We start from the raw sequence: 12,604 nt of genomic DNA, 5'->3' as shown, positions 1-12,604 counted from the left end.
ATTTCGTTCGCACATATCCTCCCCTTGCCCACCCCCTCTCTTCGATGTAATAATGATCCCGCTCCGCTTCCCCCAACCAACAGCTTCTTTCTAGCGGTTGCCTTACAAGTTTATTGGCAGATTGGACAGATTCTTTAGTGCTAGTGAATCAGATTCTTTTTCATCGTAGATGTAAATTTAGATCGAATGCACACAACTTTTAGGCAATCCATTTTATTAGTCTCTGCTGTTTTGAACAAACGCGTGGACAAACTCATAAAGTGTTTTCTGGAGTGAATGCTCTCAGCAGTAGGAGTCGTTTTCGAAAACGGGTGCAATGTCACACCCGCTCTTTCCTCCAACGGCCTCTCGATTGTGTACGAAGTAAATCGAATTTATTTAGAGTGATACTTTGCAGGAGCCCATGGACTCCTGTACTTTGTCAATATCTGAGCTTTCTATGAGAACTTTAGAAAAGTATCGAGAAAGAGTGACAGGATTCACGAGAGACGTAATTGCTACGGAAGCCTGGGTGGCTAACGTCGTATGAAGCCAAAGGCCAGGTTAGTCTCGTAACAAGACCACGACCACAAGTCCTTATTCGTGGGTTGAGAGCCGATACACCCATAGAATTGAGGTCCCTACAGGACCCTCAGTAAAGTATTTTTACGTGTGCTTCTCGACAATGAAGGTTAACTCCCAGCAGATAAGAGCATAATCCTTCATTATTGTGTAATCACAGAGGTTTTTAAAGACTTTGCCATTTTAGGTCTTAAACTGCATGAAAACAAAGAATTTAGAAACTCATGATATATGCTACAGATTGACTAACACGTTTGATTTTCTGGTCACGCAATGAAATTTGTCTCAAATGTACACTGTAATCTCAATTCAACAGCAACGCGCGAAATTATATGCCGACAGTGGCCGACATTATTTTCAATTTATTCCGAGCATGACCTCCTGATACAAACGATAAACAGGAGTTGCGTGTTTCGCAGCACTTGACTTCCTTCTGCTTTCCGTTCTATCTCAGTTTGCATGAACTAATTATATATTCAACGGTTCATTTATCGCAGTCATCAAATCGTTACACGCAACTAAAGTGAAAGTCACGAATTTGGTTTTGTTCATTGCTGTCTCAGATGAAAGCTTGTCAAAATAATGATACAGCCAGCATTATTCGATGAAATTTTGAACCCTGCATCGAACTTACGAGAAAGTACTTGAATGTCATGGAAACCGTGACCCCGATAAATATGGGATCAGTAGGCAAACATGACGGCAATCATGCAATGTCACGTCTCAATGAATTTTCTTGATCAAATCTTCGATCACGATCATGTAGGATTTTTCCTACCCAATATCTTGAACAATACGAACAGTAAAATGACATTCCTGGAAAATTTTAAATTCACGAGAAGTCTTCGCTACTTTGAAATGTTTCACGAAGCGGCAATGTTTACGTCCGGGCGGGAATTTCATCACGTCAACCGCAAACGCCCGAATGACGCAAAAAAGTAAACCCACGCAGAACGCGCGCGTAGCACACGCAATGCCACAGACTTGTCGTGGAGTTTGGCCTACAAATGTTGAAGGGGAGGGTTGGGACTAAATTGGCATGAAAACGAAAGGGAAGTGAATAGTGCTTTTGAAATTAAAATGCACAGCAATCGTCTCGACGACATTTATTAAGCCATAACCGACAGTTACTTTAGGCGCTGGAGCGTGCTTTTTTCCTCCCTTTGGATTTCCTTGGCTCTGAAAAAGATGTCTTCTTCAAAAAAACAAATAACTGTAATTTTTGTATCATTTCACGAATTTTGGGCAAAATTTAAAATGATCGTAATAAGTGAAGGCTGAGGTAAGTGCAAAAGAGTTCTGAAATTTATCTTTCGATTGCGTGTGGCTCATTCATGCGTTCAGCACTGAAGGAAAATTTAACTGTTTTTAAGCCTTGCTCATCAGTTCGACAAAACCATGGATTATCAGTTCTTTATGCACTCAAAACCATCGGTCACGAAACAGTTTTTAAGTCATGATATAATCGATTGAAAATAAGCCACGCGATCAAGTAGTAGATGATTCAAAATGAAATTTACAGCAGTTTACTTTACTGTTTTGGTCGTTCTGTTGCACACAGCGAACACATGTTATTCTTATGCTCTATTGAACTTGTGCTAAAATCACCTGTTTCACTTAGAGTCAATGTCCTCCTTGCTATTGAACGATTAAATATTGATTGCCATACAACTTTGACGCTGATAACAGTTGAATGGAATTCGCTTCGGTTTCGAGCTTTAAAATAAAAAGAATATTTAAAAGGAAATCTTGCTTTAACTTTCTCATCATTATGTTAAAGAATGAGAAATTTCATTTACTTATCTCGAAAATGAAAAATGCTTTCTTATTGAAGCGGTGAACACGGCAACAGCCATCCCTGTGATAATTCTCGTATCCGGGAGAACGTGTTTTCACGCAAACCGGAAGTCGGTATGAAGCTCGTGTGATACACGTTGTAATAAACCATTCACGCTTGACTGGTTATAACGCATGCGCGAGAGTCTCCATTCACTTGTTCGAGGATATAAATAACATTGAACCGAAAATTTTCTTAGCACAACAAAGGGCATTCATCGGTCGCTTGAAAGGAGTCTCAGCAAAAACTCTCATTCATTCTTAAGAAGAACTGGTAAGTTACGAAAGTCGCCTTCAAAGGTTTAGCCAAGACTTAACCACTGTCTTAGTTAAAGCCAACCACATTCTCACCGAGAAATTACGTGAGTCAATTCAGACAAGCACGCACGTACTTCATGCGAGTTTTGATTTCGTTGAATAGAACGTTCTTTTGAAACAAGTCGGAACGCTTTAAATATTTTTGGTCGGAGGAAAGGTTGTAAAATCTTGACTCAAAGAAAGTTTGAATGATAGGTAGAAACTGGGACCTGTAATCACCTCGAGAAAACAACTTGAGAATATTTTCAAGAGTGCGTCAAGCCTCCACGTTGGATCCTTTACATCCCAGTTACACTTCTCTCTTCTACTATCCCTTTCTCGACATGGGATCAAGAATATCGGCCGTGAAAAGGAACGACCACAATGACAATAGACAAGGGGTTTATAAATCGCTCAATGTCTTTCAAGAAGAAGATCGGGCCAGAGACTTGGCGAGACCAGAAAAATTAGACATTTTACTCGATCGTCCACCTCTACCGGAAGAGGCTTTGTTAGAACATGCTTGGAACCCGAACGATCGATCGGTTAACATTTTCGTCAAAGACGACGACCCGTTTACCTTTCACAGACATCCAGTAGCACAGAGTACGGACTGCATACGAGGAAAAAAGGGTTATAGTCGAGGTTTTCACGTCTGGGAGATTCAGTGGTCAACCCGACAACGTGGGACACACGCAGTAGTAGGGGTAGCTACATCAAAAGCCCTTCTTCACTGTACTGGCTATCAATCCTTGGTCGGCAACAACGAGGATAGTTGGGGATGGGACATTGTTAGAAACAAGCTCTACCACAACGAAAAGAACGTTTCGTCAGTAAAGTATCCAGTTTTGTCTGACAATGATCATAGCTTTGTGGTACCTGACAAATTTCGCGTTATATTGGACATGGATGAAGGAACTATGGCTTTTGAAACGAACGATGGACGCTATTTAGGAGTCGCTTTCCGTGGAATGAAAGGGAAAACTGTATATCCTATAGTCTCAGCCGTGTGGGGACATTGTGAAATCACTATGAAATACATCGGTGGACTAGATCGTAAGTAGCACTTTTTCTTTTTGCCAGCGAATTCTCTGTGTTAGTAGTCCTTTGTTTCGTGCATGAACGCAGACCCATTGTTTACAGTTCTTTTTTCACTAAACTTGTCATATTGTATGTTTTGCCCGTCAATAGCTGTTGAAACAGATTTTTATTTTTTACTGATTCAGTTCTTCTATTCCTCATCCTTTTGACAGAGGAATTTAAAATTGATCGTAAAAAAATGTATTGCCATGTTTTGGGGTTGAAATATTCATTCCCATGTGATTTTGACTTCCCTTACGTCACATGAGAAAATGACCTCATCGATCTGCGTTACGGTTTTCGAGAAACAAAAAATTTCGCTTTTCCTTAACCTATCGTTTTCCAAATCCATTCGGTCAAATAGTTTCTAAAGAATCAAGAAGATATCGAAACTGAAAGCCCATGCTTTTCTAGTAGTAGGAATAGTTTCGTTCGTCTCATTGATTCATGTGCCTCTTCTTAATGAGCGGATTCGTTTTGTTTATGTCTTGAATATATATTTGCCATAGTTTTTAGCGGTTTTTATCATTTTTTTTTTCGCTTAAAGTTTATCTCAAAAGCTCAGCAAAATTAAGACAGTATCTTCGCTTCCGATTTTATTGTTTCAATGGGTGAATGGAAATTAATATTTCATTTGGAGCGAAGTCTTCTTATCCGTTGGGACCGTATTTGTCATTTCCGCCTGAGAGAATTTGTCAAGTTTCCACTATAAATGTTTTTTTCCATTTTAACAATATGGAAATAGCCTTTGTATTGTATCGGAGGCTTTGGGAAGTTGTCTCTCTCTGTAAGATTTTTTTATCCCTAAAGCTGGGTGCAAACAAAGGAACAATGAGATCACATCTCAGCTATTTTGGTGCAATGAGCGTGGCGCGTGCCAAACCACCTGTTGCAAGTAGAGAACGTTGAAAGCGTTTGCCACAAAACCATTCAAAAGTAGGTCAGCTTTTAGAATTCAAAAATCATATCAAAGAATTGCACATTTTTCTAATAAGGCAGGGTATGAGAGCATGAATTACCTTTCCTTACCAAACTTGTCAAAATTTCCTACCACAGGAAACCAAAATTCATTGCCGACAAAAAAGAAATCCTATACTGTTGAAATAATGATGACACTTAAGAATTAATATGAAGGATATTTCACATTTTTTTTGTGATCAAAACTTTTAACCTTATGGTTGTTTCAAACTGAGAAGATTTCGGTCTTAGCAATATAATGATTCTAGAGCAAATTTACCTCTGAGTCAAGTCGATCAAATCTATCAGTTTATATCCAGGTATTTACAATGAAAAAAATAAATTATTGTAAAACTCAACACAGTAAGAAATAGTTGGTAAGGCTGCCTGGTTACTAAGTGACTCACTCATGCTTTGGATCAGGACACCTGTTGCTATGTTTATGAGACAGTTCTTTTCTTAACAACCTTTTTTCATGTTGAGCAGTATGCTGTCTGAAGGTTCTTTTCTTTATAAAGTGCTGACTAATGTAGTTTTTTATAGAGGTATAAAATTTCCAGGCCAGAAAAAAATGACAACAGCAAAATGAATAGACTGATTTCGATAATCATGGAAAAATAGAAATATCTGTCAATAACTGAAAGTTGATAACTTGTGCCATAGAGCTGAGGCAATTGGCTTTATTATAGAATTTGCATGACTGTGTTTGCAATATTGGTACATGTATATACTTGGAGATAATTTTTTTCCAACCTTGCTCATGATCCTTTTTTTCTTTTTTTTTTTTTTAGCTGAACCTCAACCTCTGATGGATCTCTGCAGACGTACAATACGCAAATCCATTGGAAAAGAGCACCTAACAAAAGGAAATGTAGACAAGCTTCCCATTCCAGTTCCAATGAAGAAATACCTATTGTACCAGCAAGGCTGGTGACAATCAGCTTCGTGGAATTTAAAAAAAGCATAAATTGTGGCTGTCCTTTTCAGTGTTAAATGGTGCATCTTGAACCATTCCTCTGTTAACGATCAAGAACCTAATCAAACTTGTTAAGATAACAAATTCTTCCGAGCTAGTTTTCATCCTTTTTCATGTGAAAGAAAAGCCATAAAATCATTCTTTAGATTAGGGTTGATTATATTTGATAAGTTTTTTTTCCCTAGGTGATTTTCCAGGGTAATTTAATTATGTTCACAAGACTATACAATTGTTTGGGAATTTTAAAACCAGCAAAGGCAACTATTTTAAGCATTTTAAGCAAATGAAGATCATCGCAGTATATACTCAACTTAAGCAGTTGAGAAATAAGGCCTGAAAAAAATTCAGGCCTGAACGGGAATCGAACCCATGACCTCTGCGATACCGGTGCAGCGCTCTAACCAACTGAGCTATCAAGCCAACTAGGAGCTGGTTCCAAGTGTAGGATGATCTTTTATGATACAGAAAGTGAAATAGAAATATGTTTTCAAATCAAAGACTATACCTACTCATGCATAAAAGATAAAACAGTCTTAATTTTTTAGACTTTCTTTTTTAAAAAAAGAATCTTCAAAGGTTGAAATATTCGGCACAGAGTTTCTTAATTACTGTTATGAGAAAACTCATTGCCACCAGTTAAAGATGCTCCTTTTTTCAAAGAAATAACTTTTACAGGGATTTGAAACAGCTCAAACTAGTGTAAATAGCAGCTAAACTTTTCTTCAAATTTAAACTTATTTATTGGTGAGGCCATCCCTCGCATATCACAGAATTTTAATTACATTTGCACTATTATGTATAACACCCTTAAAGACATCTAAAGAGTCAAATTTAGTTGCGAAAATTTAATTTATTTATGGAGAATTATACTTCACTACCCAAATTGTAGGGAGTGACTAAAGAATGTAAAAATACAAGAAAGAAGTGACCTAAATATTTATTTGCACTAATTTTGCTTAGGTTTAACTAAGCACCACTACAAATTGAATCTAAAGGATAATTTTGCCATCATTATTATTGACAGGAATTTGACTCTTTAGGTTGGTCTGTTTAACTTATAATTAACAGTTTTGGTTGATATAAACAGTGGTTAATTGATTTTGATATTTTTATCTTTTATCTTTAGTTTGTCTGACTCCCTGAGAGCAATAAAGTTCATATTAATAAATTATTGTAAATTTTGTCTCCTTGAATTCAGATGGACTTTGTTTGCTACCTGAAATATTGAAGTTCTTTATCAGGATATGCTCTTCTCACAGCAGTAACTTATTGTTCTGTTTCTAGCAAGGCTTCAACTCTTTTAGTTGCTAATTAAATTGAGTGATTTCATTTATTTATTATGTTTAGATATGGGGAGTTAAATAGTTAGTATATTTATAACAATATTCTATTGGAATATGTCCCACTTATACTTTGCGTTAAATGCAGTGTTACGTTATAAGCAATAAAATTCAACAAATTTTAAAGACATTTTTGTGGTTCCAATTGTTTTTAATCTATTAAAACGGCAGTAAACAACTTTGTGCAAATTTCGAGGTTATAAGGATTGTTTTCCAAGAACAATCTGTTTGTTCATAATGGAGGTCGGAAACATGCAATTTGGAATATTACCAAATTCAGGTTGACAGGAAGTAGTATCAAACCTTGCGGAAACTCAGAAGGGGTATTAATATCGATTGACAGATCATTACGGAAGAAAAAATTTACAAGCCGTGACACTGACTTAATTCCTGTTATGCTCAGACAGGGGTGAGCTTTGATTGTAGGCTATTTTTGGCCTACTTCCTCTGAATTCATATTGACCAAGTAATTAGAAGAATGTAACTACGTAGGGACGAAGAATCTCTACTTACAGGAAAATTACAATTTGAGCAAAAATCTGGGTATTTTACAGAATATAGACAATTTCCGGGTTGTTGGTACGTGCACAGATCTAGTTACCATCCTTTTAAATGGTATGTTAAAAATACTCCTGTGTTTAATTTCTTCGTAAAGGAAGTGCAAAGAATTAGGCTTTTGTTACAAAATTATTCACAAACAACACAGGGTCATCAGCTGGGTCAACAGGATGTGGTAAGCCATCCGAAAGACCGACGCCTTTATTTAGAGCGTTAAGCCGACATACAAAGCATTCAAGAACAAAAATTACTCTCTTGGGAACCATTTCAGCTATACTGCTTTCCACCTCGTGTAAACTGTCAGAAACTATTAAGCACCAGATGAATTTCAAAGAGTGAAATGACAATCATCGGAAAAGGCATCGTTCCAAAACAGTGATACGCAAGACTTTCTCCAAAGACCTCTGAAATACTAAAAAATACTAAAAAAATTTCCCGTCATGGCCCACGCTATTCATCCGAATGATCTTTTATATATGTGCATTGATTTTGGTTGGGCGGTACCACTTAATTACATCGCTGGCAGTGCCCGGGGTAAATATGAAGCGAATCCTGTGTTCTGATTGGCTACCCGAGCCGATCTTGCCCGCTCGGGATTGCCTGCTTTGATCCCACGTAGGTAAATAAATTGCTTGAGGGCAGACTTATAAAGTCCGTAATTTTTTATCGACCACAACATCATCTCGGTCCATAAAAACGCAAACAAAGAAAAAAAAGGAACTCGGCCAATATCCAGCCATGGACCACAACAAAGTCTCGGTTCATAAAAACGGAAACAAAGAAAAAAAAGAACTCAGCCAATATGCAATATCAGCCATCTTGTTTGGTCACTTACGCATTTGTGCAGCTGCAGCTGCTCAAACAGCTTCATTTTCAACCCTTTTTCTCCCCAATTACTTTGGAGGAGGAGGGGAGGCCTGAGAACGAGATTGGTCGATCACTGCCGAAGTGTAGATTGTAAATGATCGTTGGCCGTTCGTGCAATGTTCGCTCCGTTTCCGTTCGTTTGGGAGGCATTACCCAGTAAGATCAGGTGGCATGAGGTCAGGATCTATATTTAACAAAATTGTATATCCTTGATTCACCTTACTTTAAACCGTACATCCAAACTTGGTTAACGGACTCCACGCCCTGATAATTTTGAAAAAAAGCCAAATTTGCTTGCAATGAGCTGTAAACAGGACGCTCGCCCACAATGGAGCAGTTTGCGTCGAACCTGGAAGAGTCTTGAAAATGTCAACAAAGTGGCAATGGAAATTCAAGAAAGAAGCAACGCGCGTGGAAACAGAAATTGTAGAAAAAGAGCAAAATCAGAGAGTGAAGATCCGAGTGTCATGAAACAAGGTGAAAAAAGAGATTTAGAGGCCATTTGTCACGCTGTTAAGAAACTCAGTGAGGCGTTCGGACGAGTGGACCGTTACGGTCCTGAGGTGCCATGCATTCGACCAGTGCGCGAACTTTGCGGTAAGATAAGGCCCCAGCTTAACAACGAACACGGCATGTTTAACAGAACATTACAGCGCCTCTGTGACTCCAGTGTATCAGGACATGAGAAAATCACGGACTGCGCCAAAAATCTACAAAATCTTGTCAATTCCATTGCGAGTGACGAAAGTGATTACATTGCTAGAATAGAGGACATCACGCAATGTCTTGGAGAGCTGATAGGAACACTAGACACTGTCTTATACTTGGAATACCGGCAAATATAACCGGATAATTCTACTTATCTCAGACTTTGATAAAACAGTCAGTACAGCGTCTATTTGTCCCCACAATTAAAACTGATTAATTGTAAATTCGTAGGTCAGTTGTGGGTCAATAACTTAGATGAAAACTGCAGGGTCGGTTTACTATCGTTTCAGTTAATTTTTGATTTTCATTTAAGTGCCTTGTGGAAGTGCCAGCTAAGCTTAGTTTATTCCCAATTAACTGTTAGATGCATAGATGACTATCTTCGGTTGAGATTGTTTGTTTACTGTGCGGTACCACCTGTTCATTCACAGTCACCTGCAGTGACGTATTTGACAACTAGGATGAGTGCCTTCAGTCACTGTAGAAATATTTGACTTCAACAGTACAACTACAGCCTACTTTTGATCGAGCAGTAGAGATCAGCGACCAGATTACTTAGACTCTTGTTTTGCGGCAAAATCAATCTGAAAAATTGTGGTTTTTTAATAGGCAATTCAAAAATAAAGCTAACTGTATCTTTCTGTCAACCGAAAAGATTTAAAAAGCCCTCTACTAACGCATTGTCATTATAGCAAAATTATCATTTACATTTTTCGATTATAGCGTAAATAAACATAGTCACGAAAAAAAGAGCCACTGATCCGTTTTATGGTCCACTGAGCAACTCAGAAAGAAACTTTCCAACCATGGCAACGGTATGAAATTCTCTAAAAAACGTTTATCGTTGGTTTTCGTAGTAGGAGTCCAATCTGGAAACTAAGAGCAACACCTGTTCTTCTGCTTATGAAAGTAGGCAACTGAATCAGACTTAAACTCCCCGTGCTATTTGTTACTGATCTTTCCTGTTTATTTCGCCATCATCAAGCTTAAAAGATGACGTTCGATCTCCGTCTGAACAGAACAGGCATTGTAAATGAAGACATGATGATTATCTGCTTTCATAAGGCTGTTACCACAACGTTGACTATGATCACAGCCTGAAAGAGATTTCAGGATAAAGATAATTTCGAACAAGCAATTTTCCAATTGTGTTTCGATCGACGGAAAAATCGCTTTGTCACTTTCAGCTTGTTTTGCATTTTACCACAAAGTATTGGTATGTTGTTTATGGTATGTCGGTCGTCATAACAGGAGAACACCTAGAGGCCTCAAAATAACCCCCACCATGACCGCAATAACAACAAATCTATCTGATGATAGAGTGAAAACGTACAAAGCAATTCTCAAGAACGGGCGGATACCATGCAGGCTATCCTGACAATTACAAAAATTTAGAATTAAGACGAAGTTTAAAAATCCTTCTGTTGAACAGTATCGTGAAAAGTCTCCAGTATCTTCTTCCTTATCTCGTCCCTAAAGACCAAAATATGTGAAATCAAATATGACGCTTGGTAATGGATTTTCGTAAGTCTTGAAGTTGTGGTTGATAGTGTACTTTGTGCTAAAGAGATATTTTGATTATCTGGCAAGGCACTCTACAAATATGAGAAGAACTATTTGACACGTCTTGAATTTACTTTTCTGTGAATGCCAGAGGGCTACTCTTTACGGAAGGAGGAAAAATTCTCGTTCACATCCTGCGAATAGGATCACTGAAGTGAACAGAACATATCTCAATGACCTACCAGCAGGTCTAATCCTGTTAGACTCAAGTAGTTAGCTCGTTGAATGGTTGTTTATTGAATCAAAGCCGGATCAGGTTAGGCTTAAATTGAGCCTTAATGTGCGGGTTCTCGTGAATGTTCTAGCGCTGTCAGCATATCGCTATCGTTATTATATCCCGTTCAACTCTTTCCAAAACATGAGGCACTGGTGTAAGTTATTCCACGTATATCAATTAGATGAGATTCCATTTTTTTTTTTGTCTTGTTTAAAGTATGCTGACCTTTTATTTCTTTTTTGTTTACCATGACACTTAGCAACCTTAGATAACAAAGGGCTGAACGATATTCTACGAAAATAATCGCCCATTTTTTTCAAAGGTGGTCAAGAGATTATGGAATAAACAACAATCTTAAAAAAAAAGACTGGAGAAAGATTGTGTTAGAACTTCCGAACTCATCATCGCTGGTAACTTATTCTCACATTGAAATACTTATGTTCATACAACCCAGTCTTTCTGTATTTAGTGCCAGACTCCTTAAAGACTTATCCCTCGCTCGCTTCACTCGTCTGCTCGAATCTCGCGCGCTTCTGCGCAGCACCAATGCTCACAGGCTAACAATAGCCAATCATGACAGAACTTTCATCCTTATTATTTTTCACGGCAGTATTACGGCTCCATTAAAAACGTAATGCAATTATAATGAGTTAAGAGACATCAGGCTCCCTAACTTTTTTTCCCATAGGTACTTTAAAATCGCCAATCACGGTCAGAGTTATTATTTCACTAACTTATTAGTGCACGTTAGAGTACTTTTGAGAGGGAATTGTTTACCATGTTGAGTATTCTACTTCCAGTGGGCTGAGCTGGGTCCTTACTCGACAAACAATGATATAGACCAACGTCAATGTACAATTTTTAGAATAAGATGCGTTTTCATAGATTTAGAGCTAACGACTTTATCTTTCGGACATTGCTTCTCTGTTAATAGTAATCCTAACGACAGGATGCTTTATTTGCCAAACGTTCCCTTAAGATTCATAAAATTGAGGTATCATTTCCTTCTACAATTGTCGTTTTCTGAATCAAGCCTTTGTCAGCCTCGAAATTTAAAAAAATTTGAGTACCATTCTACCACTCTGAGATTAGAAATAAAGACAGCGTGGTTCCACCCTGTTGTTGCGTGTTTGAGTCGTCCAGAGTTATGACAGTTTCTGTTGTGTTGTGTGATAATTCCTTTAAGCCCCCTGGCGTCCTACAGAGCTCACAGTATAAGGTACGTGAAGTGACTCAATTTACTCTTGCCACCTTTTCTTATCTCTATTCAAAATGCTGAGATGAAAAATCACAATTTTCGTGGTACAGCATAAGCCGAGGTACTTTCAAATACGAGTTTAGCGCAATGAACTGATGTCTCTCAGCTTTATTTGCTCCTAAGACCTCGTCATAAGTTCTGTAAACATTTGCGTGTAGATTAAGGAACTGTTTGCTTTTCAGGTGAGGAAAATTTTCGAGTGACCTTATCGTCCAAGGCGTGGTTGTCTCTTTAGCTCTGTTAACGCCCAGGAGAAGTCAGTTTTTTGTGGCAAATCAAGTGCGTGAGATATTTATCACAACTCGGCTGATTAAGCGGAAACGGTGGGCCTTAAATTGTCAAACTCCTCGCGATTGCGGCTGCACCTCATATACCTGATCTGTAGC

At 38.1% G+C, this 12,604-nt stretch overlaps 2 protein-coding genes across 2 annotated transcripts; both read left to right on the top strand.

Annotated features, from left to right (window-relative positions):
* The first annotated feature begins 2,538 nt into the window (after positions 1-2,538).
* On the top strand, positions 2,539-7,177 carry LOC113674559 (protein gustavus). Its single transcript, XM_027191038.2, has 3 exons — positions 2,539-2,671; positions 2,911-3,750; positions 5,523-7,177. Exons 2-3 carry the CDS (start codon positions 3,039-3,041, stop codon positions 5,663-5,665), a joined length of 855 nt encoding a protein of 284 aa, XP_027046839.1. The 5' UTR covers positions 2,539-2,671; positions 2,911-3,038; the 3' UTR covers positions 5,666-7,177.
* A 1,458-nt stretch (positions 7,178-8,635) lies between these two features.
* On the top strand, positions 8,636-9,932 carry LOC149041288 (uncharacterized). The gene has a single exon (XM_089180191.1). It carries the CDS (start codon positions 8,772-8,774, stop codon positions 9,315-9,317), a length of 546 nt encoding a protein of 181 aa, XP_089036317.1. The 5' UTR covers positions 8,636-8,771; the 3' UTR covers positions 9,318-9,932.
* The last annotated feature ends 2,672 nt before the right edge of the window (positions 9,933-12,604 follow it).

The sequence above is a fragment of the Pocillopora damicornis genome, chromosome 8 (genome assembly GCF_964200805.1).
Source record: "Pocillopora damicornis chromosome 8, jaPocDami1.2, whole genome shotgun sequence".
Taxonomy (NCBI): domain Eukaryota; kingdom Metazoa; phylum Cnidaria; class Anthozoa; order Scleractinia; family Pocilloporidae; genus Pocillopora; species Pocillopora damicornis.
This window is presented reverse-complemented; position numbering and strand designations above follow the sequence as displayed.

What these genes read in the sequence shown, in the direction of transcription:
- LOC113674559 (XM_027191038.2), top strand. Translation starts at nt 3,039, where the DNA reads ATGGGATCAAGAATATCGGCCGTGAAAAGGAACGACCACAATGACAAT. An exon ending in ATACATCGGTGGACTAGATC is followed by an intron (nt 3,751 to 5,522) that starts GTAAGTAGCACT and finishes TTTTTTTTTTAG; the next exon opens with CTGAACCTCAACCTCTGATG.
- LOC149041288 (XM_089180191.1), top strand. Translation starts at nt 8,772, where the DNA reads ATGAGCTGTAAACAGGACGCTCGCCCACAATGGAGCAGTTTGCGTCGA.